Source organism: Dromiciops gliroides, chromosome 3, assembly GCF_019393635.1.
Source record: "Dromiciops gliroides isolate mDroGli1 chromosome 3, mDroGli1.pri, whole genome shotgun sequence".
Taxonomy (NCBI): Eukaryota; Metazoa; Chordata; class Mammalia; order Microbiotheria; family Microbiotheriidae; genus Dromiciops; species Dromiciops gliroides.
This window is the reverse complement of record NC_057863.1, coordinates 668,057,219-668,084,753: the sequence shown is the minus strand read 5'-3', so window position 1 is coordinate 668,084,753 and position 27,535 is coordinate 668,057,219. Positions and strand designations below refer to the sequence as shown.

Sequence of the window (27,535 nt, the reverse complement as noted above, 5' to 3'; positions counted from 1 at the left end):
GCCAAGCAAGGGGTGCCCAGGGGCACGGACCAAGCGGGTCCGAGGCATCTGGGTGTCTTCAGGGTTTGGTCCCGAGGCGGCATCCCAGGGAGCTCCTTCACTTGAGCACGAAGCAGCTCTTCAAAGCGCTTCATCAGAGCAGCGGGGGGCTTGGGGGGGTGGGGGGGGGGGGAGGGGGGGAGGCAGCCCTACAGGATCTCTCAGCACCTTCCCTGACTCCTCCTCTTCTTCCTTCTTCCCTCGTTGTCATGGAAACTTGAGTGCGACTTCCTGCTTCTGTCTCGCCCCCAGGCTGGTGCCCTTGGGATCCAGGTCCTTCTTCCCTATAGTTGCCATGGGGACCTAGGGCTCACCCTTCCCCAGTCGTTGTCATGGAAACCTCAAGCTAAGCCTAAGTCCCGACGCTTCCAGGGAGCAGAAAGGGGACTGTAGTCAACCCCCTTGATTCGCGGACTCCATTTCCCCAGAAAAACCCTGCGAGAGGGTTAAAGGCAGGCCAGAAGTTCCCGCCGCTAGACAGCGACAGCATGAGGCCCTGGACGCGGAGTTTCCGCTCTCTTCCTCTCGGGGCCCTGCCGCTGAGACAACTATGCGGAGCGTCACCCCCAAGCTCAAGGGCTCTAAGGCCTGGTCCTCCTTTTGATCAAAGAGGCTGGTGGGTGTGGTAGTCCACCTCAGAGATTCTGGGATTCGTAGTCTGGTGGCATCTCGAGGCACAGGCGCAGTACATCATCGCAAGGCTTGGCCCCAAGTGCTTTTGCCCCGCTCTGCCGGTGAGTCTGGCACCTAGGTGCGAGAGGGCGGAAGGACGTGGGGGGTAGAGGGTGATGGGGTGGGGGCCTTGGGCCTGGTCTCCATGGTAACGGTCTGGACTGGAAAACGGTTCCGTGTTTCCATGGAGATGGCCTGTTGGGCGGGGCTGCGATCCCTGTGGTGGGCGGGGCCTGGGAGGGGGAAGCTGTTAGAAATTCTCCCCCAAACCCCGCAGTTCCTGCACATAACAGGAGCCTACTACGTGCTGGTTGATTGAGAAGGGGCGGGGGATCCACATCCTCACGGTACTTAGAGATGCCCTCTAGCGCCTGCGCACAGTAGGCTCCTCAATGCTCCTTAACTGACTGGGGAGAAGCCAATCCTGGAAGGGGCTTAAAAGGGTCCCCACCCCTCCTTCTGTAAACAGCTGCGCCTGCTAAGTGCTGGCTTGACTTACAAGGTGGAGGAACAGTCAGAAGGTGTCCCAACATACAGGGTATTATTATTATTAATAGACTGCATGAGAATCCAGCTTTGTAAAGTGCTTAGAGATTCCCAGCCATAGGACTCGTTGCTGCCCCCCCCCGGGGGCCATGGCGGCGCTTTTGGCCGGAGTGGAGGGAGGTCTGGGCCAGGCAGACCCCCAGCAGACTATGGCAACAGGGCCAGCCATGAAGTGATGAGACTATGGTACCAGGGTGGGTGCCACGGGGCATATCTGGGAGATGCTGCACAGGGTGAAATTGAGCAGAGGTGCCCAAGGTGAAATCAACACTGAGATGACGCCTAGGTTGGGAGCCTGAGGGGACTGGGGCAGGGGGAGGGAGGGAAGGGTGTAGGGGAAAGAGAGAGTTTCTGGCGTTTAAGATGTCTACCAGACATCCAGCCGAGATGTCTGAAAGGCACAGTTTAGAAATGTGAGCCTGAAGGTTGGGGCAGGAAGAGAGCCCCTTCACAGAGAGCGGAGGAAGCTGACAGATCCCCAAGTAAAGTACCCTGGGGGGAGAAGAGGAGAGGGCCTAGGACAGAGCCCTGGGGAGGAGCTCCTGGGTGAAGAGTCCGTCTGATGGGTCCAGGAAGATCACAGAGGGGTCTTCCAAAGGCCTGCAGAGAGGAGAGTATCAGGGAGGAGTGGGCCATCTCAGCTGTACAGGGCTGCAAAGGCCCGGGCGACTGGTCCCTGAGAAGGGGCCCACGATGAGAAGCCCGATTGCAAGGGGCCAAGGGGAGAGTGAGAGGAGAGAAGGTGGACGCTGCACCGAGGCATCCAAGCATGATGGCAGACAGCCTTTTGCAGGAGTTTAGCCAGAACAGGGAGGAGAGACGGGATGAGAGCTGGTGAGAAGGGATGATGGGTCACATGAGTTTTTTCAGGATAGGGTTGGTAGAGTTAAATGGTAGAGACCTGGGCTGGGAGACTTGATACCTTGTAGTGCTCAGCCGGCATGTCCAGAAGCTTCCTTGTGTCACAGGACAATGGAATCCCCGCCCCCCCCCCCAATCTCATAGATGGGAAGCCAGGCCCAAAGAGGAACAGGGGGCTTAGTCAGAGACTCAGGAATTCAGCCTTTAGGGTGGGTCACAGGATTTAAATCTAGAAGATGCTTAGAGATATTTGAGGCCATTCTGCTCTTATTTTGGAGATGGGGAAACTGAGGCCTGTGAGATAAATGGTCTGAGGGCCCGCCGATCAGGTGCTTCCATGGGCACTCACCAGATCAGTGATGCAGACTCATCTGTAGAATCATCAGAGGGCCCGACGGGTCGGCTCCAGCAAGTTCCTGTGAACTACACAAACAGCATGGAAAAGTGGGATTTCCATAGAGCGGGAGGGAAAGGGGAGGGGGTAGTGTCCAAAGGAGGAACAGCCTCGATTCTGCAGGTGTTTGGAGGCCTGTGACCCCAGACAGGCCTGCCTGGAGCTGGGCCATACCTTGTACCAGGTGCTTGGGGAGGGGCCTGACAGCTGCCTTCTCCACAGGTACCGCCCTGTTTGCACACAGTCATTGCAGGAAATGTTGGGGGAAGGGGTCCTGGAGGCCCAGCTCCCCAAGGCCAAGGCTGGAGAGGCCAAGGAAGGCTACTGCCTTTGGGGGAGGCCACCTCAAGGAGAGGCTTTCGGCGACTGGCTACCCATGGAAGGCCTGCTGGGTGAGAGGGGCCCCAGGGAGGGAGGGAGGCAAGGGCTTCTGGGGCCTGGGCTAAGTGCCCTGCTCTCGGGGCATCCCTGCTCTGGGGATGGGGGGCGGTCAGTGGCCAGGATGGCAGGAGCTGTGGCCCCGCCTCATTGACAGAAAGGAAAGCGGAGGGAGCGGTCAGCCTGGCGTCCAGAGGAAGCGGGGTCAGTGGTGCCCAGAGGATCCCACAGGCTCACACTGCCTCCCCTTTTGCTGAGGAGGAAGGTGAAGGCCAGAGGGGTGATGGAGTCATGTCCTGGGAGACAGGCTGAAGGGGTGTTCAGCCCCCTCTGCAGAGGAGGGAGTGAGCCCAGGGCAGAGCCATCCTGCTGAGCCCCAGGGCACGAAGGAGGCAAGGGGGGCCAGGGCTGGGGCGTTCTACCCTGGAGCCCAGTCAGGTAGAGAAAGGAGAGGCCGGCCTTCACAACTTCTCTCTGGGCTGTAAAATGGGCCTCCCATCAGCTCAGAACCCCCCAAGCTTTGGGAGCAAGACAGGCGTGACCTCCAATTCTTGGAGCCACAGAGAGGTTGTTGTGTGCCAGAGCTCACACAGAGTGTCTAGAGGACACAGGCCAGAGCCTGGGGAGCAGTGTTGGAGTTCCGGTTTCTCCTGGGTCCCTGGTCCCTACCCTGGGTGGGGAGGGGGGTCCGCCCTGGCAGGCCTCTGCCTCACAACTTCTTTCTTTTCTGCAGCTCTGCCTTCTCAGGACTTGGCCTTGCCTGAAGCAGGCATCCCACAGGAGGTGGGAGAGGCCCTGGGGCGGCTGACAGCCACACCCCAGGTCAGTGGTCTTCCTCCCCTGGCCCTCTTGTGCCTCCCCATGAGCCTTGGCCAGTAGCCCAAGTTTATGCTGCTTTGCCCCCTTGGAGAGGATGGTCCCGTGTCTCCCAGGCCCCCCAGGCCGGGGGCAGGGCTGAGGTTTGGAGCCCTGCGAGATCCCCGGGTTTGAGCCCCTCATTCACAGAGTGACAAGAGGAGGCAGAGCAGCAGCCAGGCAGGAGAGGTGGGGGCTCAATGAGCTAGCTGAGGCCTGGCCCACAGTGTCGTCCTTGGGCTTTGAAGGGCACTCGTGTAGTGGAGACCAGGGCGCTGGGTGAAGCTGAGCCCCTGCCCAGCCAAGGTCTCTGAGGCAGGTGCTCTCCAGTTCAGGAGTGGGTGAGCGGTACCACTGGGCTCTCTCATTCTGAGGCGAGGGACGGCTCGCAGGGGCAGGGAGCGACCTCTTGGGAGGGAAGGTGAGGCAAGAAGGAAAGATGTCCAAGATGGCTCTTTTAAGAGTGCGAGCAGGGGCAGCTAGATGGCGCAGTGGATAGAGCACCGGCCCTGGATTCAGGAATACCTGAGTTCGAATCCGGCCTCAGACATTTAACACTAGCTGTGTGACCCTGGGCAAGTCACTTAACCCCAATTGCCTCACAAAAAAAAAAAAAAAAGAGTGCGAGCAGAGCCCAGGCAGTATGGGGGGGGGGGGCACTGCACGGAGGAGGAAGCAAGGCCCAAACACCAGCTGGATGGTGGGACTCTAAGGCTCATTCCCTGTAAAGCTTTGACCTGATCTTGTGTCCGTGTCTTATTCTGCACTCGCCCCGAGTCCTCCTCTCCTCAATCCTCCTCCTCTCCCCGAGTCCTCCTCCCCTCCCCAGTCCTCTTCCTCCTCTCCCTGAGTCCTCCTCCTCTCCTCAGTCCTCCTCCTCTCCCCGAGTCCTCCTCCCCTCCCCAGTCCTCCTCCTCTCCCCCGTCCTCCTCCTCTCCCTGAGTCCTCCTTCCCTCCCCAGTCCTCCTCCTCTCCTCAGTCCTCCTCCTCTCCTCAGTCCTCCTTCCCTCCTCAGTCCTCCTCCCCTCCCCAGTCCTCCTCCTCTCCCTGAGTCCTCCTTCTCCTCTCCCCCAGTCCTCCTCCTTTCCCTGAGTCCTCCTCCTCCTCTCCCCGAGTCCTCCTCCTCCTCTCCCCGAGTCCTCCTCCTCTCCCTGAGTCCTCCTTCCCTCCTCAGTCCTCCTCCCCTCCCCGAGTCCTCCTTCCCTCCCCAATCCTCCTCCTCTCCATGGGAGGGGGGGTGGGGTTCATCATGGCTCCTGCTCCGTCCTTCTGCGGCTCAGAGCTCCTGAGTCTTTCTGCACGTGGTCACCACACACCTTGTTTTCCTGGTCCTGCTCCCTCCATATCAGTCCAGGCCCGTCTTCCCAGGTTTCTCAGAAGCCATCCCCTTCATCCCTTCCCACCAGCCCAGTCGTCTTCCCTTCCATTTCTGTCCCGGAATGTGCTTAGCCAGTCCCCAGCTGATGGGAATCCTCTCGCTCCTATTCTGTCACCTCCAAAGGAACTATAAATATTTTTGTACATCCTTAGTTAGAGTTGTTTTTCCTTAACACAGACCCCTCAATTACCTTCCTCTTATCCCCCTTTCCCTTTTCCCTCCTCTTTTCCTGTTGAGGGAAATGTATTTTCATACCCAACTCTGTGTGCAAGCGTGTGTGTGTGTGTGTTTTCATGTATTCTTCCCTCCTTTGCCTGCTTCAGGTGAGACTGAGGTTCAGGGGTCAGCCTCCGCCCCCCAACTTCTGCTTGAACACCCCTATTCTGTGAGAATTTTCCCTAACCTTTCTTCAGGCCCCCCCCTTGCCCCCTCCCCAGCCCAGGGCATTGCTCTTCCCTCCCGTTCCATTCTTCTAAGGGGGAATGAAGGTGACCGAGATCTAACAGAAGCACTCCCGGCTTCCTGTCTAAATGGGGCGTCCCCTCTGACCCCTGGTGGTGGACATGGATCGCCTCCCGGTACCGGGTCCTTGTGCCACCCCCTACGAGTGTCCTTTGAGTGACCCTTTTTTTTCTCCAGTGCTTGCCTGTGCAGCTCTGTCTCTTCATCAGGAATGTTGGAGAGGCTTTATCTCTCATGAAGGTCCATTTCCCCTGTAGGGTGGTCCTCAGAGGTGCTGGGGGAACTTACCCTTGGTGTCATTCCCAGCTCCTCTGCAGACTGGCTGCATGCAGGGCTTGTCCTTTAGCCTGGAAGCTCTGGGTTTTGAGCTGCTGCTTCTGGTGTTTTCTGTAGGACTTTCTTTCCTAAAGTGGCTGGTGGGTTTCTTTCTGTTTCTCCTTTGCTCCCTGGTTCTAGAGGTTCTCAAAATGTGCGTCTAGGCTCTCTTTTGGTCATGGCTTGCAGGGAGGGCCAGATTCTTACATTTTTTCTCCTTACTTGTTTTCTTAGGGCAGTTTTTTTGTTTGTTTCTTATGAGATACTTTACATTTTCTTCTGGTTTTTCCCCCATCCTTTTGCCTCAGTTTTAATATTCCTTGTTGTCTCATAGAGTCCATAGTCTTCTGTTTGGTCCTTTCTCATCTCAGAGAGTCGGTTGCTTTGGTAAGGTTTGTATTTTTTGTGCTAAGGCTGTTCATTTCCTTTCTGATTCCTTTTCCCCATAGTTTTCATTTCTTTTCCAATTTTCTTCTCTAACATTCTCAATTCATTTATTTTTTAAAATTCTATTTAAAAAACAACACTTAAAGACTCTTGTTTTGTCTTTTTAAGTCTGTGCCCAGGCTTCACTTATCTTTGTGGCTTTGCTTGTAGATGTTGGGGAGTCCTTTATCTCCTCTGGCTTGAGCATCCTCGTCCCCATAGCTGCTCTTTAGAGTGAGGGGCTTTTTGCGTTGGCCCATTCTTCCAGCCTCTGTCCTGGGCCAAGCCCTTGGGAAGAGGGGGTCTGGGCTGACCCTATTGGTGTGTTGAGCCGTTCTATTCTGGTAACTCAGGGACAGCTCAGGCTTCAGCCTGTAAGCTTAAATCATCATCACCTCCACTTCATATCCATGAGGAATGTTATTGAGGTGGTTTTCCCTACTTTCTTCACATGACTTTGCCTTTTTGGTATATGGCAGAGAGCAGGTGGCTGGGCCCATGATCAGCCTTCTGCTACAAAGACCCAGAATTGCATCCTGAAGGAAGCCAGGGCTTCTGAGAGGCAGAGGAGGGGAGACACAATGCTCCAGGTCTCAGGAGGTGCCCAGTGCAAAGGCGTGAAGATGGCCCAACCATCGAGTTTGGGGAGGGGCGTGACAGGCAGCTTGGGACCCCATTGGGAATGACTTCAAATGCCAAAGAGAAGACTTCAGATCTGAGCCTCCAGGGAACAGGAGGCGGTGGAGGTCACTGAGCAGGGGGTGGCACAGTCAGAGCTGTGCTTCAGCTACCATAGGAGAGGAGTGGAGAGGGGGTCCAAGGAGGAGAGCTTCGCTGTGGTCCCTGGATGCCGTCCTCACACCCTCCATGCTCACCCCTTGCCTTCTCTCCCTAGCCGTCACGACTGCCTCTATTCTCTTTCCTTCCCTATGCCCTCACTCACCCCCGACCTGGTGAACCAGCCTAACTCCACGATATTTGATATGTTGTCTTCCCCACGACCCACCCCTCCGTGAGGGTAGGGACTGTATTTTTTGCCCCAGAACTGAGCACAGTGACTGGAACAGAGAAGGAGCTTAGCAAATGCTTCTTGAGCTTGACTTGACACTGTCGTCTACTCTCAATACCCTTCTCTTCTTATTTTGTGGTACTGATCATGCCTTACAAGACCCCAATTTTGTTTTGTTCCCACCACCCTCCTCCAGATCTCAGAAAAAGGGCAGGGACTTGCCTGATCTCTCCCAAATTCCCCTCCAAGGCCTTTGTGGCAACTGAACTGGTCTCAGCAGCTTCTGAAGCTCTGCCAACATATGGTAGGGGTGACTCAACTGGTCAGAAGGAGATTATGGGGTTCCTTTGCTGCCATTGGGTGCAGGACTCAGTTGCTTTGTCTCTACTTGATTTTGGGTCTCAGTCCCAAGTTGAGGAGAAGCACTAGCAAGAGTAAGAACCCTAGTCATGGTTCCAGGGCAGAAAAGAGTGCTTGTCTCCACTCACATACCAGGCTAGGAGAGCAGTGACCACAACTCTCTTAAGCTCAAACTCCTTGGAAGAACTGAAAACTTACAACTCCCCCCCCCCCCCAGCCCCCGAACTAACTCTGAAAAAGCCTGAAGTTTGGTACAGTGTCCCCCTCCATCCTGGGAGCAAAGCCCAACTTTAAAGTAAACCTAAAAATAAAAAAAAAACAGGCTGGAAACAGAGCAAACAACAAAAAAAGAACTTGACCATATAAAGTTACTGTAGTGATAAGAAAGATCAAAACACAAACTGAGAAGGAGACATCAAAGTAAAAACTGCTACATGTAAAGCCTCAAAGACAAGTGTGAATTGGTCTCAGGCCCAAAAAGAATTCCTGGAAAAAACCTCAAAAAAGGATTTGAAAATTCAAATAAGAAAGGTACAGGAAAAATTGGGGGGGGGGGAATGAAAATTATATAAGAAAATTTGTGAATAGCTTGAAAAAGACACAAAAAATAGTGAAGAAAATAACACCTTAAAAGACAGAATAGGCCCCATAGTAAAAGAGGCACAAAAATCCACTAAAGAGAAGAATTCCTTAAAAAGCAAAATTGTCCAAATGGAAAAGGGGTTACAAAAGATCACTGAATAAAATAATTCCTTAAAAATTAGAATTGGACAAGTGGAACCTAATAATTTCATGAGTCATCAAGAAACAATAAAACAGAATTAAAAGAATTAAAAAGAAGAAAATGTGAAATATTTCATAGGAAAAACAACTGACCTGGAAAATAGATCGAGGAGAGATAATTTAAGAATTACTGGACTACCTGAAAGCCATAAAAAAAAGTGTGGATATCATCTTTCAAGAAATTATCAAGGACAGGCACCAAGGTTCCCTGGCCATATTTCTATCTCCTAATAAATCTCTTTTTATTAAAAAAAATTATCAAGGAAAACTGCCTTGATAGTTTAGAACCAGAGAGCAAAATGGAAATTGAAAGAATTCACTCATCACCTCTTAAAAGATCCCAAAATGAAAATTCTCAGGAATATTCTAACCAAATTCCAGAGCTCCTAGTCAAGGAGAAAATATTTTAAGCAGTTAGAAACAGCCATGATTACACAAGATTTAGCAGCTTTTACATTAAAGAACTGGAGTGCTTGGAATGTGATATTCTAGAGGGCAAATGAGCTAGGATTACAAACAAGAATAATCTTGTAGCTAGGTGGTACAGTAGATAAAGCACTGGCCCTGGATTCAGTAGGACCTGAGTTCAAATTCAGCCTCAGGCACTTGAAACTTACTAGCTGTGTGACCCTGGCAAGTCACTTAATCCTCAGTGCCCCACCAAGATAAAAAAAAATAATCTACCCACCAAAACTGGAAATAATCCTTTGGTGGGGGGGGGGGCTGCTTTTAATGCAATAGAAGACTTTCAAATACAAGACTCAAGAGAAGCATAAAAAGGTAAACAAGAAAGAAAAATCATAAGGGATTCAATAAGGTTAAACTGTTTACATTCCTACATGGGAAGATGATGCTTGCAACTCCTTTTTTTTTCTTTTTCTTTTTTGTAACTTCTGAAAACTTTATCAGGCCCCTTAGAAGGAGTATACTTAGACAGAGGGCATGGGGTTGAGTTGACTATGATGGGATGATATTGGGGTGAGGAAGAGGGATGCACCAGGAAAAGGAGAAAGAGAAGTAGAATGAGTTGAATTATCTCACATGAAAGAGCCATGAAAGAACTTTCACAGTAGAGGGGAAGATGGTGGGGGTGGAAGAAGCACATGAATCTTACCCTCCTTGGAATTGGCTCAGAGAGGGAATAAGATACACACTCAGTTGGACATAAGAAATTTATCTTGTCCTACAGGAAAATAAGAGGGGAAGGGAACTAGAGAAGGGGGGTGGCTGATAGAAAGAAGGGTGGACAGACTGGAGGTAGTAGTCAGAAGCAAAACACTTTCGATGATGGACAGGGTGAATAGAGAATAGGATAAATGGGGAAATAGGATGGGGGAACATGCAATAGTAACAACATAATTTTAAAGTAAGTTTCTCTGATAAACTTATTTATCAAATATATAGAGAAGTGAATCATTTATAAAAATACAAGTCATTCCCTAATTGATAAATGGTCAAAGGATATGAATAGGCAGTTTTCAGAAGAAAAAAATGAAAGGTATCTATAGTCATGTGAAAAAAGTGCTCTAAATTCCTATTGGTTACAGAAATGCAAATTAAAACAATTCTATGGTACCACCCTATACCTATTAAATTGGATAATATGAGAGAAAAGGAAAATTGATAAATGTTGGACGGGATGTAGGAAAATTGAGACACTAATGCACTGTTGATAGAATTGTGAACTTATCTAACCATTCTGGAGAACAATTTGGAACTATGCCCATAGGGCTATAAAACTGTGCGTATCCTTTGACCCAATAATACCACTACAAGGTCTGTATCCCAAAGACATAAAAAAACAAAAAAGGAAAAGGACCTACATGTACAAAAATATAGCATCTCTTTTTTGTGGTGGCTAAGAATTGGAAATTATGGGGATATTCATCAATTGGGGAATGGATGAACAAATGGTATATTATTGTAAAGGCACACTATTGTACTGTAAGAAATGATGAGGAAGCTCTCATAAAAACCTGGAAAGACTGACATGAACTGGTGCAAAGTGAAATGAGGAGAATCAGGAGAACATTGTACACAGTAACAGCAACATTGTTTGATGAAGAACTGTGAATGACAGCTATTCTCAACACTACAATGATCCAGTAAGCCCAAAGATTTTCCAAAGAATTTATGGAGATAATTCCAAAGGATTTATGATAGAAAACGCTATCCATCTCCAGAGAAAGAACTGATGGAGTCTGAATGACTTTTAAAACCTTTTTCTTTTTTGGGGGGTGGAGTGGTGGTGTCTGTGTTTAGGAGGGAAAGGAGGGAGGGAGAAAATTTGGGATCCAAAAATTTTTTAAATGAATGTTAAGATTTGTTTTTACATGTAATTGGGGAAAATATTAAATAAAAAAGAACATCAACTTAAAATGTTTATTATTTTTAACATTTAAAAAAATGAGTTCCAAATTCTATCCCCTTTATCCTACCCATCCATTGAGAAGGTAAGCAATATATCAATTATACTAATGAAATCATGCAAAATATTTCCATATTAGGTTGTGAGGGGGAAGGCAAGAAAAAGAAAAAAATGTTTCAATCTGCACATAGAGTTCAACAGTACTCTCTCTCTCTCAAGGTAAATAGCTTTTTTCATCACAGGTCCTTTGGATTATTATCTCATTTTATTGGTCAGAAGTGCTGTCTTTCACAGTTGATCATCATTACAGCATTGCTCTTACTATTTACAATGTTCTCCTGGTTCTGCTCACTTCACTTTGCATCAGTTCATATAAGTCTTTTTAAAAATGTTTTTTCTGAAACCATCCTGCATGTTCATCATTTCTTACAATACAATAGTACTGGCAGCTAGGTGGCGCAGTGGATAGAGCACCTGCCCTGGAGTCAGGAGGACCTGAGTTCAAATCCTGTCTCAGACACTTAACACTTAATAGCTGTGTGACCCTGGGCAAATCATTTAACCCCAATTGCCTCACTAAAAAAAATACAATAGTACTCCATCACAATCATAGTCCACAACTTGTTCAGCCATTCCCCAATTGATGGGCATGCCCTCAATTTCTGATTCTTTGCCATCACAAAAATAACTAATAAGAATATTTTTGTACAAATATGTCCTTTACTTTTTCTTAGCTCTCTTTGGGATACAGATCTTGTAGTGGTATTTCTTTTGGTCAAATTGTTCTCCAGAATGGTTGGATCAATTCACAACTCCATCAATAATGCATTAGTGTATCTATTTTTCTACATCTCTTCCAGCATTTATAATTTTTCTTTTCTGTCATATTAGCTTATCTGATATATGTGAGGTGGTACTTTAGAGGTTTTTAAAAAAAATTTCATAATAAACATTTTTATTTAAAGTATGGAGTTCCAAATTCTATTCCCCCTTCCCTGAGGTAGTAACCAATTCAATGTAGCTCATACATGTGCAATTATGTAAAGTACCACAAGTGTTCTTTTGATTTGCATTTCTCTAATCCATAGTGAGGTAGAGCATTTTTTCATGATTATTGATAGTGTTAATTTCTTCTTTTGAAAACTTCTTGTTCCTTTTCCTTTATGTTGTTTCTCCTTTCACAACATGACTAATGTGGAAATATGTTTACTCGATTGCAAATGCATAACCTGTATCAGACTACTTGCCACTGTGGGGAGGGGAAACAAGAGGGAGAAAAAAATATGAAACCCAAAATCTTATTAAAAATGAATGTTGGGCAGCTAGGTGGTGCAGTGGATAGAGCACTGACCCTGGAGTCAGGAGTACCTGAGTTCAAATCTGGCCTCAGACACTTAACACTTACTAGCTGTGTGACCCTGGGCAAGTCACTTAACCCTAATTGCCTCACTAAAAAAAAAAAAAAAAAAAGAATGTTGAGGGCAGCTAGGTGGCACAGTGGATAAAGCACCAGCCTTGGATTCAGGAGGACCTGAATTCAAATCCAGCCTCAGACACTTGACACTTACTAGCTGTGTCACCCTGGGCAAGTCACTTAACCTCAATTGCCTCACACACACACACACACACACACACACACACACACCAATAAATAAATAAATAAAATGTTGAAAACTATTTTTTGAATGTAATTGGGAAAAATGCCATTTACAAAAAACAAACAAACAAAAACCCTGCCTGTTTGTATCCTTTGACCACTTAGCAATTGAGGAATGGCTCTTATTTTTATAAATTTGGCTCAGTTTTCTATGTATATTAAAAATGAGACCTTTATCAGAGAAACTTGAAAAATTTTTCACAAGTTTTCTGCTTTCCTTAGAATTTTGACTACATTAGTTTGGTTTGTGCAACCCCTTTTTAATATTATGAAATCACAATTATCCATTTTACTTCCTATAATCCTTTGATAGGTAAAACATTTCCATGCTCCTTTAATTTACTTATTATATCATGCTTTATATCCAAATCATGTCCCCCTTGTAACCTTATTATGGTATATGTTGTGAGATGACGGTCTACAACTTGTTGTTATTTAATTATTTCAGTCATGTCTGACTCTCTGTGACCCCATTTGGGGTTTTCTTGGTGAAAATACTTGAGTGGTTTAACCATTTCCTTCTCCAGCTCATTTTACAGATGAGGAAACTAAGACAAACAGGGTTAAGTGACTCGCCCAGGGTCACACAGCTAGGGCGTGGCCTATACGTACTTTCAACCAAACTGCTTTCCAGTTTTCCCAGCAATTTTTGTCAAATGGAAACTCCACTAGCTGAAAGGCCTTGGCCAGAGTTAGCATCTGTCTAAGGCAGGTTTTGAACACATGCAGATCTTTACATCCAGGTGCAAGGCTACAAGGTCCACAAGATCTGAGGATCTGGGTTGGGCTAGGATCTAATGGTGCCAGGTGATTGGAAGGTGTGCCCGATGTGCAGAATCTCCGATTCTCCATCATTGCTACTGCAGCATGGCCTGGGGCATCCCTTCCTTTTCTCTGTCTCTAGGGCTAATGACTGTCTCTGCACAGATGACTAACAGATCTGCATCACCAGGCTCCATAGAATTCAAACTGAGCATCTCCTAAGCATTTTAAACTCAACCCTGAAGCAGAATTCACTGTCTTCCCTGTCCCCACAGCCCCTGTGGGTTCCAAACTTTCCTATTTCTGTTGTGGGCACTTCCATCCTTCCCATCCCTGACTCTCGATCTTAATGTCATCCTGGACCCCCCCCCCTTTTCTGTCTCTCTCTCTCTCCCTCCCTCCCCTGGTCTTCCTCTCTCTGTCTCTCTCTTCCTCCTCCTCCTTTGTCTGTCTCTCCCTCCCCCCTTTTCTGTCTCTCCCTCCCTCCTCCTGTCTCTCTCTCCCTCCCTCTCTCTCTCTCTCCCTCCCTCCTCCTCTCTCTGTCTCTCCCTCCCTCCTCCTCCTCCTCTCCCTCCCTCCCTCCTCCTCCTCCTTTCTGTCTGTCTCTCCCCCTCCTCCTCCTCTTACCCCCCTCCTCCTCCTCTCCCTCCCTCCTCCTCTCTCTGTCTGTCTCTTCCTCCCTCCTCCTGTCTCTCTCTCCCTCCCTCCTCCTGTCTCTCTCTCCCTCCCTCCTCTCTCTCTCCCTCCTCCTCCTTTCTGTCTGTCTCTCCCTCCACCCTCTTCTGTCTCTCCCTCCATCCTCCTGTCTCTCTCTCTCTCCCTCCCTCCTCCTCTCTCTGTCTGTCTGTCTCTCCCTCCCTCCCTCCTCCTCCTCCTGTCTGTCTCTCCCCCTCCTCCTCCTCTTACCCCCCTCCTCCTCCTCTCCTTCCCTCCTCCTCTCTCTGTCTCTCCCCCCTCCTCCTCTCTCCCTCCCTCCTCCTCCTTTCTGTCTCTCCCCCCTCCTCCTCTCTCCCTCCCTCCCTCCTCCTCCTCTCACCCCCCTCCTCCTCTCTCCCTCCCTCCCTCCTCCTCCTCCTATCTCTCCCTCCCTCCCTCCTCCTCCTTTCTCTCTCTCTCTCCCTCCCTCCCTCCCTCCTCCTCCTTTCTCTCTCTCTCCCTCCCTCCTCCTCCTCCTCTCTCCTTCCTCCTCTCTCCCTCCCTCCTCCTCCTCCTTTCTGTCTCTCCCTCCCTCCCTCTTCCTCCTCTCACCCCCTCCTCCTCTCTCCCTCCCTCCCTCCTCCTCCTCTCACCCCCCCTCCTCCTCTCTCCCTCCCTCCCTCCTCCTCCTCTCCAGAGAAAGCTTGGGGCATGACCAAAGTCATAAAGAAGCTTTGAGCTGGGAGGGCCAGAGAGGGCAGCCCAGCCCACCCACGTCCCACCTGCTGGCACCAGACTGAATCTTCATTGGGAGGCTCAGGCCCTAACTTCCCCCACCGGCCCTGCTGTGGTCAGGCCCTCATTGTACAACTCCCCCCAGCCCCAGAGTGGGGTTTCACCGCTGGCAGACTGTCTGTCCCTGGTCAGGTCATACTTTCTGTGGATCCTTTATTTCAGGAGCCCGTGACCTTCAGGGACGTGGCCGTGGACTTCACCCCCGAGGAGTGGGGGCAGCTGGGCCTTGCTCAGAGGCAGCTGTACCGGGATGTGATGCTGGAGACCTACTGGAACCTGGTCTCCCTGGGTAAGACGGCCTCTGGGCCTCTCATCCTGTCTACCCTGCTGTTTGGGATCGTCCTGCTTCCTTTATTCTGTGTGGCTTCTGAGGTTGGCTCTGCCAGGCCTTTCCCCGCAGCATGTTGCCGGTTCAGCCCTGTGAGGTGTGTCTCCTCGTCATTGCTAGGAGCATAATGGGCTCCTGGCAGAGGCCTCGTTCCCCACCCTCTGGACTTCCACACAGGTCTTCTCTTTCCACCAGAATTAAGGGCAGGCTGAGAACGCAGCCAGGTCCCATTTCTTCCTCCAAATTCCAGGCTTCCTCTTTCCACACCGAAGGTGGTTTCCCAGCTGGAGTACAGTGACGAGCCCTCCCAGTCATCTCTTCATCCTCGGTTATCTTCCCGGCCAGGGCTGAGTTGTCCTGCTTTTGCCCTGGTTTTTTTAACCCTTTGTGGCAATCACACTACATAGGCACTCTCCTTTAATTTCCCTTCTTTCTCAGATTATTTTGAGAAAGTGACCTGCCGGTCATCCTTAGCACTCCTCGCCCTTCTTAGATTTAGTCTCTGGTGAGCTTCTGGGTATCTGTAGGGCCAACCTCCCTGCTGCCCCTTCCACACCTAGCTGGTGGATATGCAATGGCTGCTCTCTTCTTTCCCCATTGGATCTTTTCCATTTAATGCTCATGGCTCAAGGCAGTGCATTCTTACCTAGCCTTTGCACATCTCCCCTGCAGCAAGTCCTTGCCCTTGATCAGCAGTAGTGATGAAAATGCCACCTGTGTCCTCAAGGGCAAGTCTCTGAGATTCCTTGGGCATGATCATTGGCACCTTCACGAATCACTTGAAGAACACAGTGGGCTTGCTTTCTGCTGAGTCTTGGGAGGTTATGCCACCCTGCTTTTGCCTCCCTTCCAGCACCAAACGAAGAAGTCCAATTTCTCCTCCCCCTCCCTGGGCTCTGAAAGGCCGCCTCTCCTCTCCCATCTTTACCTTGCTGTCTGAGGGCTTTCAGACTTCCATCCCATTGTCAGTACTGTCATCTTCTTTCTTCTAACACAAGAAATGTGAAGTTTTCATTTCTTTCAGATCAGGAGTCAACTCCAAAGCAAGGCTTTGCTGAGGAAGAGGATGAGCAGGGGATAATCACGGATGGACCTTGGGTCCAAGCTGGGAAAACCTGGGAGGAATGTGAAGACATGTTGGAGAAGCATCATAAGAAACAAGGGAGAGACTTTCTGAGGAAAAGACTGTTGCCCTATGAAGGGAATGACCAAGAAGTTAAAAACTGGGGAGGAGCCTCAGTTTGGGATTACTTCTCATATGCAACCAAAAATTCTAAGGGGAAAGACTTCTCAAATATGGAATGAACGTGGGAAGAGATGCAAACAAAATACAGACCTAATGAGTCACTGAAATCTATTCAGGAAAGAAGTGTCATAAATGTCATTACTGTGGGAAAAACTTTGCCCGGATTTCACACTTTACTGAACATCAGAGAAATCATACTGAGAGAAACCCTATAAATGTAATGGCTGTGGGAAAGCCTTTGCCTGGATTTCTTGCCTTAACAGACATCAGAGAATTCATAATGGGGAGAAACCCTATAAATGTAATGACTGTGGGAAAGCCTTTTTCTATATATCACAACTCACTGGGCATCAGCGAATTCATACTGGAGAGAAACCCTACAGATGCAATGAATGTGGAAAAATGTTTGGCCATAGCAAATCCCTTACTGTACACCAGAGGATTCATACTGGAAAGAAACCCTATAAATGTAATGAATGTGGGAAAGCCTTCAGCCAGGGATCAACTCTTTCTTTACATCAGAGAACTCACAGTGGGGAGAAGCCCTATAAATGTAATAAATGTGGGAAAGTTTTCAGTCATCGATCATACCTTATTCGGCATCATGTAGTTCACACTGGAGAAAAACCCTATGAATGTAAAGAATGTTGGAAATCCTTCCGCCTCAGCTCATCCCTTTCACTTCATCAACGAATTCACACTAGAGAAAAACCTTATGAGTGTAATGCATGTGGGAAAACTTTCAGTCTGGGATCTTACTTTTGTTGCATCAGAAAACACTCATATTACAGAGAAGTCCTATAATGTGATGAATGTGGAAAAGCCTTCAGCAATACCTCTTCTCTTACTAAGCATAGAGGATTCATACTGGAGGAGAAAACCCTATAAGTGTCATGAATGTGAAAAGGCTTTCAGCGGAAAGTCCTCCTGCCTAAGCATCAGAGACTTCATCACAGTGGGGAGTTACCCTTTAAATGTGATGAATGTGGAAAGGCTTTATCTGGGTTTCACAACTTACTGAAACACCGGAGAGTTCATACAGGAGAGAAACCCTATAAATGCATGAATGTGGGAAGGCCTTCAACATTAGCACATCCCTGATTAAGCATAAGAAATGCCACACTGGAGAGAAGCCTTATATATGTAATGAATGTGAAAGAGCCTTTTTTGATAGCTCCACTCTTATTGTACATCAGAGGACCCACACTGGAGAAAAACCCTATAAGTGTGATGAATGTGGCAAAGCCTTCAGCCACAGCTCATCCCTTGGTCAACACCAGAGAATTCACAGGAGAGAAAAATTTTATCACTGTCGTGAGTGTGGGAAGGCCTTTACTCGCCTTTCAGGACTCAATATACATCAAAGAATTCATACTGGAGAAAAGCCATACAAATGTGAGGAATGTGGCAAAGCCTTCACTAATGGCTCCTCACTTAATCAACATAAGAAAATTCATACGGGAGAGAATTCCTATAAATGTAATGAATGTGGGAAGGCCTTCAGACAGAGTTCACGCCTTATACAGCACCAGAGAGTTCACACTGGAGAAAAACCCTACATGTGTACCAAATGTGGCAAAGCCTTCACCAGTGGTTCATCTCTTGCAAGACATCAGAGAATTCATATAGGAGCAAACCCTTGAAAATAGAGTGGAAGTGGGAGAAAGCATCCATCAGACTTGGCATCTTGTAACTTGGCATCATGGTGCGCCACTAGATGGGACATTCAGGACTAGCGCTCTTTTCTCTGTTTTCCTATGTCATTAAATAGTCCATAAACACTCATTAAGCACCTACTATGTTGGAGAAAGGGAAAAGATAGTTCCTGTCCTCAAGGAGCAAGGAAGTTGAAAGGAGAGGCTGAGAGGGATGTTCCTAACAGTCCAGAGCAGTCTAGCAGGGTAGGGAATTAAGAGATGGCTGACCTAGGCTCATTCCTCAAATGGGGGTTCTGGAAGAGATCTCTCCCTCACCCCCACCCCCAGTGCAGGATACTGGTAATGTGTGCATGTGCGAGTTCAGGGACTGAAGTGACCTTTCAGGATGAGGTTTCTAGGGTGTGATGGAAAAGTCCCCATAGGGCAAGCTTCTGCATTGAATACATGCAGGGATCCACTAAATGGGAATGGACTTGCTTGATTCTGAGGAGGAGGGGTGAGGTGGTGGGTCTACAAACTAAAAGAGCAGCTGTCTAATACTGCCCTTTCCAAAAACTGGTTATTAAATTTTTCATAAAAGTGAAACTTTAGTCATGACAAAAACAGTGAAATAAGTTTTCTTTTTCCAGCAAATAAGAGAATGCACCAGTGACATTTTTTCAACATTATATACTTATCACAATTACACTCTCTAACCCTGTGCTTGGATTTAGTCGAATAAGAACAAAACCAAAACCAAACCTTAAGTTCATCTCTCATTTCACAAACATTCAGAAGGTGGAAAGGGAACCTGTGAGATCAGGTAGTTCAATCCAGTTTTGGTTTCAAAACCTGAGCAATCCTTTCCGTGTCTTGTGTCCTCCCCTCCCCCACCATACACACACATTTCTCCCCCCATTCCATGGCCTCTTGAGGTAGAGAAGTGACAGACTAAATGAGGATTTATCTAAGTATCAGTGTCGTTGATCCTACATGGCTAAAATGTCCATAGACTTGGGTGCCAAACTCCTCTTTGCACCTGGACAGGACATTATAAAACATATCTAGATAAATTAATGATTCAATATTTGTAAATAATCCCATCCCCCTCTCCTTCCATCCCCCTTCCAAAGGTGGTTTTTTTTTGGTTTTTTTGGTTGGTTGGTTTTTTTGTTTGTTTGTTTTTTGGTGGGGGCAATGGGGGTTAAGTGACTTGCCCAGGGTCACACAGCTAATAAGTGTCAAGTGTCTGAGGCCAGATTTGAACTCAGGTCCTCCTGAATCCAGGGCCAGTGCTCTATCCACTGTGCACCTAGCTGCCCCCCAAAGGTGTTAAAGGCAGTAAGAGCCATCACCTACCTATCACCTACCACTCAGGGATAAGAAGTCCAAAATTACAGGACTGGGTAACCGAAGGATAGTGGTGCCCCCAAAAGAAATGGGGAAGTTGGGAGAGGGGTGGGTAGATAACAAACCCTGTTCTGGACTAGAGGGATTTAGGATTTTATCTGGGGAACAGAGTTGAAGATGTCCAGCAGGCTGTTGGTGTTACAGGCTGGACCTCAAGAAAAACACACAGACTTGGGAATCCTCTATACAGAGGTGTTCATTAAAACTACGTTGGGCTCATGAAGGCAACAAGTAAGAGGGTGGATAGAAAGAGAAGAGGAACCAAGTAAGAAATTCTGAACATCAAAGGATAGGAAAACTGTTGAATTAAAAAGTAAAACTAAGAGCTGGTTTTATGGGGGAAACAATAAAATAGATAAAGCTTTGGTTACTTTGACTTAAAAGCAAGAAGAAAACCAAATTACCAGGATCAAAATGAAAAGCGTTGGGCAGCTAGGTGGTACAGTGGATAGAAAACCAGCCCTAGATTCATGAGGACCTAAGTTCAAATCTGGCCTCAGGACACTTGACACTTACTAGCTGTGTGATTCCTGGGCAAGTCACTTAATCCTCATTGCCCAACCTAAAAAAAAAAATTCTAGAGATTTAACAAAAAATAAAGAAAATTATTTCACTAAAGTAAAAATGGAAAGGGTTGAATTCACCACCAGTGAAGAGGAAATTAGAGCAATAATTAGGAGCTATTTTGCCAACTGTATGACAATAAATTGGTAATTTAATGTAAATGGATGAATACTTACAGAAATATAAATTGTCCAGATCAAAAGAAGAGGAAACAAAATACTTGAATAAGCCCATTTTAGAAAAAAAAAATTGAATAAGCCATCAATGAACTAAGAAAAAAATCTCAAGGGCCAGATGGATTCACAAGTGGATTCTACAAATATTTAAAGAACAATTCCAATACTATGTAAATTATTTGGAAAAAAACAGGTGAAGGGTGAGTCCTACCAAATTCTTTTTATGAGACAAATATGGTGCTGAAACCTAACACGATAGAGCTAAAACATAGAAAGAAACTATAGACTAATTTCCCTAATGAATATTGATGCAAAAACTAAATAAAATATCAGCAAAGAGATTATAGTAATTATCACTATGATCAGGTGGGATTTATACCAGGAATGCAGGGCTGGTTCAATATTAGGAAAACTAACAAACATAGTTAGCTATATCAATAATAAAACTAACCAAAATCATATAATATCTCAATAGATGAAGAAAAAGCTTTTGACAAAATACAGCATCCATTCCTATTAAAAACACTAGAGGGGCAGCTAGGTGGCGCAGTGGATAGAGCACTGGCCTGGGATTCAGGAGGACCTGAGTTCAAATCTGGCCTCAGACACTTGACACTTACTAGCTGTGTGATCCTGGCAAGTCACTTAACCCCCATTGCCTCAAAAAATAAAAATAAAACACTAGAGAAACATAGGAATAAATGGAGTTTTCTTTAAAATGATAAGCAGTATCTATGTAAAACATTAGCAAGCACTATAGATAATGGGGATAAGTTCAAAGCATTCCAAATAGATTGGGATGAAACAAGGATGCCAACTATCAACCACTGTTATTCAATATTGTACTAGAAATGTCAGCTTGAACAATTAAGAAAAGAAACAAAAACTGCTGTGAAAATAGTACAGCAGAAACTAGGCAGAAATCAACAACACCTCACACCATACACCAAAATAAGGTCAAATGGGTATGTGATTTAGACATAAAGGCTGATGCCATAGGCAAATTAGGAAAGGAATAATTTACTTGTCGGAATTATGGAGAGGGGGAGAATTTATGACCAAACATGAGATAAAGACATTATGAAATGCAAAATGGATAATTTTGATTCCATTAAATTGAATCATTTATCTATCAGATTTATGGGAAGGGAAGAATTTAGGACAAAAGAAGATATAGAGAATAAAATTAAATGTAAAATAGATCATTTTGATTATGTAAAATTAAAAGCTTTTGCACAAATAAAACAAATGTAACCAGGATAGAAGGGAAGTAGAAAACCAGGAAAGAATTTTTGAAACAAATCAAGGCCTCATTTCTTAAATATATAGAGAACTGAGTCAAATTAAAAAAAATACAAGTCATTCCCCAATTGAGAAAATGGTCAAAGAATATGAACGGTAGTTGTCAAACAAAGAAATCAAAGCTATCTATAATCATATGGGAAAAAATGCTCTAGATCATTATTGATCAGAGAAATGCAAATTCAAACAACTCTGAAGGTAATACCTCACACCTATCAGAGTGGTAAATATAACAATAACAGAAAATATTGGATGTTGGAGGGGATGTGGGAAAGCTGGGACACTAATCCACTGTTGGTGGAGTTGTGAAAGATCCAACTCATTCTGGAGAACAATTTGGAACTATGCCTAAAGGGCTATAGAACTGTGATTTTGATCCAGCAATTCCATGCTAGGTTTATGTCCCAAAGACATCCCCAAAAAGATGAAAAGAACTATTTGTACAAAATATTTATAGAGCTCTTTTTGTGGTGGCTAAGAATTGGAAATCAAAGGAATGCCCATCGAGGAATGGCTAAACAAAATGGTATATAATGGTGATAGAATATTACTGTGTTATAAGAAATGAAAAGCAGGATGATTTCAGAAAGGCCTGGAAAGACATGTATGAAATGATGTATAGTGAAGTGAGCAGAACCAAAAGAACATTGTGCACAGAGGACAGGAGTATTGTTTGATGAAGAACTGTGAATGACAACTATTCTCAACAATACAATGATCCAAGATAATCCCAAAAAGACTACTGATGAAAATACTATCCACCTCCAAAGAAAAACTGATATGATGGAGCAGACTGAAGCATTCTATTTTTCATTTTTTCTTTTAATCAAGCTTTCTTGTACAAAATGAAAAATATGGTAACGTTTTACATAATCTTACATGTATAGCCATATCTGATTGTTTGCCACCTCAGGGTGGGGGAGTAAGGGGAGGAAAGGACAAAATTGGAATGCAAAACTATAAAAAATTTGAAGAAAAGCAAAAAGCTTAGAAACAATTTTTACTACCAGTGTTTCTGATAAAGGCCTCATTTCTCAAATATTTAGAGAGAATGAATCAAATTTATAGAATACCAAGTCATTCTCCAAATGATAAATGGTCAAAGGATGAACAGGCAGTTTTCAAATAAGAAATTAAAACATTATAGTCATATGAAACAATGTTCTCAATCACTATTAGAGAAATGCAAATTAAAACAACTCTGAGGTACCACCTCACACCTATCAGATTGGCATTAGCCAATGACAAAAAAGGAAAATGACAAATGTTGGAGATGTGGGAAAATTGAAACACTAGTGCATTTTTGGTGGAGCTGTGAACTGATCCAACCATTCCGGAGAGCAATTTGGAATTATGCCCAAAGGGCTATGGGATCGTGCATACCCTTGGACCCAGTAATACCACTACCAGGTTTGTATCCCAAAGAGACGATACAAACGGAAAAGGATCCACATGTACAAAAATATTTATAGGGGCAGCTAGATGGCGCAGTGGATAGAGCACCGGGCCTGGAGTCAGGAGTACCTGAGTTCAAATCCGGCCTCAGACACTTAACACTTACTAGCTGTGTGACCCTGGGCAAGTCACTTAACCCCCATTGCCCCGCAAAAAAAAAAAAAAAAAAAAAGGAAGAGAAGAAGGCCCAGAAGAGAGCCTTGGGGAACCAAAGGACATAACATTTCTTGGGGGCAGCTAGGTGCTCAATGGATAAGTGCCAGCCCTGGATTCAGGAGGACCTGAGTTCAAAAACAGCCTCAGACACTTGACACTTACTAGCTGTGTGGCCCTGGCAAGTCACTTAACCCTCACTGCCCCACCCAAAAAAAAAAATGTTTCCTGAAAGGAGACTGTGAGTCGTCACAGGTGTAAAGAGGAGCCTCAAAAAGACATGTCCTAGAAAGAAAGTGTTACGGTGAAGGAGAAATCTGTCTGTCAGTAAACATTTATTCAGCACCACTTTGTTCCAGGATTGTGTGAAGCATTGGTTAACTACTAATCAATGGCTGACTTTTTTTTTTTTTAGGAGAGAGTTTAAGTACAATGAGAAGTGGGGAAAGGACCTGGATTGGCAATAAAGAAATCACTGATGGGGCAGCTAGGTGGCACAGTGGATAGAGCACTGGCCCTGGAGTCAGGAGTACCTGAGTTCTAATCCAGCCTCAGACCTTAACACTTACTAGCTGTGTGATCCTGGGCAAGTCACTTAACCCCAATTGTCTCACTGAAAAAAAAAAAAGAAAGAAAGAAACCACTGATGGGGGCAGCTAGGTGGCACAGTGGATAAAGCACCAGCCCTGGATTCAGGAGAACCTGAGGTTCAAATCCAGCCTCAGACACTTGGAAGCATACTAGGTGTGTGACTTTGGGCAAGTCACTTAACCCTCATTGCCCTGCTAAACAAACAAACAAATAGTAAATAAATAAATAAATTTTAATATATTTAAAAGAAAAAAAGAAAATCACTGGTAACCTAGGAGGGAGCAGTTTCAGTCAAATGATGGGGTTGGAAGCTGCATTGCAAAAGGAGAAAAAGTGAGTAAGGAGAGAAATGAGACAATAGGCTATGGCGAGTAAAACTATATGTGGGTCACCTTATTTCTGTCCCAAGTTTAGGGAAAATTAGCTGGGGTTTCTAGTATAGTTGTTTCTTATAAATTAGAAACTTTAGCACCAGTTTGGGGGCATTAAGCATTTATTAAAACATATTAAATATTAGTAAAGAGGGCGCACATGTCTCTGAAAGTTCAGAAGGCCTATCTAGCCTAGAGGAGAGAGTAGAGCTCAGCCTGGCCCTGCTTCTTCCTCCAAATCCTCTGCCAACCGCGAGCACCTCAGAGAGCCTAATTTAGGAGTAACTCGTGTGGAAGCTTTTTCTGGGTCTGCAGGAGAAGCAGTCCTTCCACAGTTTCCAGCTAATTGGCTAGCACCAACCTAATCCATTGGTTCACTGAACTTGAGGGTGGTCCCGTGTTGAGGTCAGAGTTCACACTCTCTGAGAACACACCCCACCCCCCCTTAAGGGCCAGGCAGGTGTGGTTTAATTGAATTAACTTTAAGTGAGTTAATCAGTGAAGTCAGTCAATCCAATCAATGATCTTAATCCAATCAATCCCCTTGAGGGGGCCTTTGAGCATTCACAAAACCCTATGATGACTTTTTCTAGACTATGAAAGGGAGAAGAGGTTTTGGACTGAGTGATCAAGGAGGTGGTATGGTCATAGTGAGTGTGATGAAGGCCGGGCCTATTTGTGGGAGGCTCAGAAAACAACTGAGGATAAAAAAGAGGGGGAATGATGGAGGGAGCAAGCTCCCAGGAGTCGAGAAGATGGAGTACCCAAAGAGGGTTTGTATTTGACAAAAAGGAAGAGCACCTCATCGTTGGAGACTGGACCAAAGGACAGGAGAATGAGAGACTCCTAAAGAGGAGTTTTAGGAAGTCCTCAGTGCGGGGAGAACAGGGAGCTCCCCGCTGGATGGCCTCTCTTCCTTTAGTAAAGTGGGAGATGAGATTCTCTTGGGAGAGAAGGAAATGGTAGAGGTGCCCTGAGGAGAGAGGGAACATTTGAAATAGTCACTCCAGGAACTGTGGCAGAAAGACAAGATGAGAAGAACTTCTGCATAGCAACAAGGTCCTGGCTAAGATTAGCTATGTACTTTTGTGCTGGACCACTCTCCATCAGGGCCAGCAGCCGCAGTAGGTGTGGGAGAAGGCTGATGGTGGCCCAGGGCTGGGGGTCTGGCAGGTATGAACAATAAACATAGATGTTTGCTTGGGTTAGGGCTGTTGAAGTGAGAAAAGTAAGATTATGTAGGAGTAAGAAGTGAGGCCAGAGGTGGAAGGATAGGAGAAAGAGGATTACCTTTTTTTTTTTTTTTTTTTGGTGAGACAATTGGGGTTAAGTGACTTGCCCAGGGTCACACAGATATTTAAGTGTCAAGTGGCTGAGGCCAGATTTGAATTCAGGTCCGCCCAACTCCAGGACTGGTGCTCTATCCACTGCGCCAGCTAGCTGCCCCCTTTTTTTGTTTGTTTTGGTTTTTTGGGAGGGAAGAAGTACTTTCAAGGATGATGAGATTGAACACCTCACCTATCTGTGGGCAGAACCCAAGGAAGGAGGGAAGAAGCTGTCATGAGAGGTAAGGAGGCTCAAGAATGGTTGGTGTTTGAGAGGAGGCTAATGCATGTCTTGATTTCTCCAAGGATTGAGGTGGAGAGGAAGCTATGGGTCAGGCTCTGAACTCCTTAATGACCCAGACTTCAAGATCTGAAGCTGGTGATAAATGGATGGAATGAATAGTAAAGGAGAGTTTGGAGGTGACTGGAAAGAACAAGTCATCCTCCTCTGACTCCGGGGCAGGATGTCCCACTTCCAAAGGTGGCAGGTGAAATCTAGGATGCAGGTGCTGAATTTCAGGTAGAAAGGGAAAAGAGGAGGATCTGGGAGTTTGGGTCACCATAACCTATGTGTTTAGAGGGCCTGCCTTCCAGGGTCCTGTGATCAATAGACTAGAATGAGGAGAGACCTGAGGCAGGCAGATGCACCAGCTGCTACTGCAACAGTCCAGGTGTGAGGTGATGAGGGCCTGCACCAGGATGGAGGCAACATCAGAGGAGAGAAAGGGGCTTGAGACCAGCTGCAGAGGTGAAAGGGACCAGAGATGCTGCAGAGGTGAAATGGACCAGAGATGCTGCAGAGGTGAAATGGACCAAGAGATGCTCCAGAGGTGATATGAACAGGCCTTAGCAACATATTGGATATGGGGGGGGGAGGGGAGTGGGACGAGAAAGTGAGGAGCCTAGCATATTCCTAGGTTGGGAGTCTGAAGGACTAGGAAGATATTGTTGCCCTCCACAGTGGGTAGGGTGGGCTTAGGGGGCAAGATAAAGGAATCACTCTGTGAAAGCTCTCTGAGTGGGGCCGCCTTGGGGCAGGGTGGTGAGTCGCCCACTCAAGCTTTTTGTCAAAAGGTCTGAGCAGTCCTTCTTTTGGTGCCTGAGACTGGGGTCCCTTCCTGCCTTTGCATTTGGTGATTGTGATTTCTGATTTTATTGCTTCCCCCTACGCTTCCTGGTGGGTCATCCCTTCTTTTTAAGGGAAGAATAAAAGCAGAGCACAGAGACAATTCAGCAAAACCAGCACTATTCCATCCCCACAGGCCACCTCTGCAATGCCTGGAGCCAGTGCTTTTTCTCAGGGAGTTCAGACTGCAGAGCCTGTGGTTCAAGGCCTCTGCAGCCTGGTTCCATCCACAGGATGGTACTTCAGGGTTCAAATTCTGGTTCTGCTCAGTTTTCACTCTAACCTTCAGCAAGTTGAGCTTACTCAGTTTCCCCTTCCTTAAAAAGAGGGCAAGAGGGGTGGGGAAGTCTGATTCTCCATGGCTGACATGGCCGCTGGAGGCAGAATTTCTGATTTAACTCTTCCCTTTCCCGGGCCTGCTCTAGCCTCTACACATGCACAGGGGCAGGGACCTCTGTTAACATTTGCCCCCAGGCTTCTGCTGAGTATTCTTTATTCAGGACATGTGTCTGCAGACAATACAGGGAGCAAGCCCATTGCAAAGGGCCCTGATTGCCACCAACTAACAAGTATGCATGAAGTGTCTACTCCATGCTGGGCACTGTTACTAAGCAGTGGGGACACAAAGGAAAGCCTGTTCCCACTTATAGAGTCCAAGGGAAGCTGCGGCCATCCCAATCCCAAGCCTGGCCCATGCTCCTCCCACCCCGCTGCAGCTGTATAGCCAAGGCCCAGCCCCGCACCAAAGGTCTCCCGAAGGGATGCATGACTGGGGAGAGGCCCAAGGAGGGAGAAATGGAGAAACTCCTAAGGGATGAGAAGAGCATGCAGAGAAGTACACAGGCCATTCCCTGAGCCAGCGTCCCCCAGGACAATCTCCACCTGAGCTCAGGGCCCTGGGGAGGCCTTGGCCAAGGCCACTGAGTGCCCAGAGATGACCCCAGTGGGGCTCCCTGGCGAAGATCAGAGGGCGCGTGGGCATGTGCTAGCCTTGACATAGAGGACCTAGTGCCAGTCCTACATTCTCCACTGACTTTATCTTACCTTAAGTAAGCCCCTTCCCCAATCTGGCCTGTTTCCTCACCTGAAGAACCCTGATAGACTAGACTCGGGATCATCTCAAGGGTCTTGGAGAATTGGATAGACACTAGTGGG

General features: G+C 46.6%; 3 protein-coding genes across 5 annotated transcripts; all 3 read left to right on the top strand.

Annotated features, from left to right (window-relative positions):
- Window positions 1-207: 207 nt before the first annotated feature.
- LOC122749604 (zinc finger protein 606-like) lies at window positions 208-16,478 on the top strand. Of its 3 annotated transcripts, XM_043996049.1 has the most exons (5): window positions 208-773; window positions 2,735-2,904; window positions 3,624-3,712; window positions 14,859-14,985; window positions 16,049-16,478. In XM_043996049.1, exons 2-5 carry the CDS (start codon window positions 2,769-2,771, stop codon window positions 16,327-16,329), a joined length of 633 nt encoding a protein of 210 aa, XP_043851984.1. In that variant the 5' UTR covers window positions 208-773; window positions 2,735-2,768; the 3' UTR covers window positions 16,330-16,478. The 3 variants fall into 3 exon arrangements, with proteins under 3 accessions (XP_043851984.1, XP_043851983.1, XP_043851985.1); XM_043996048.1 differs by lacking the exons at window positions 208-773; window positions 2,735-2,904 and having other exon boundaries at window positions 2,968-3,712; XM_043996050.1 differs by lacking the exons at window positions 208-773; window positions 2,735-2,904 and having other exon boundaries at window positions 2,968-3,712; window positions 14,859-15,121; window positions 16,049-16,231.
- On the top strand, window positions 16,364-17,079 carry LOC122748466 (zinc finger protein 79-like). The gene is made up of 2 exons (XM_043994096.1): window positions 16,364-16,367; window positions 16,473-17,079. Exons 1-2 carry the CDS (start codon window positions 16,364-16,366, stop codon window positions 17,072-17,074), a joined length of 606 nt encoding a protein of 201 aa, XP_043850031.1. The 3' UTR covers window positions 17,075-17,079.
- Window positions 17,080-17,328: 249 nt separating this feature from the next.
- Window positions 17,329-18,483, top strand: LOC122749606 (zinc finger protein 286A-like). The gene has a single exon (XM_043996052.1). It carries the CDS (start codon window positions 17,329-17,331, stop codon window positions 17,911-17,913), a length of 585 nt encoding a protein of 194 aa, XP_043851987.1. The 3' UTR covers window positions 17,914-18,483.
- The last annotated feature ends 9,052 nt before the right edge of the window (window positions 18,484-27,535 follow it).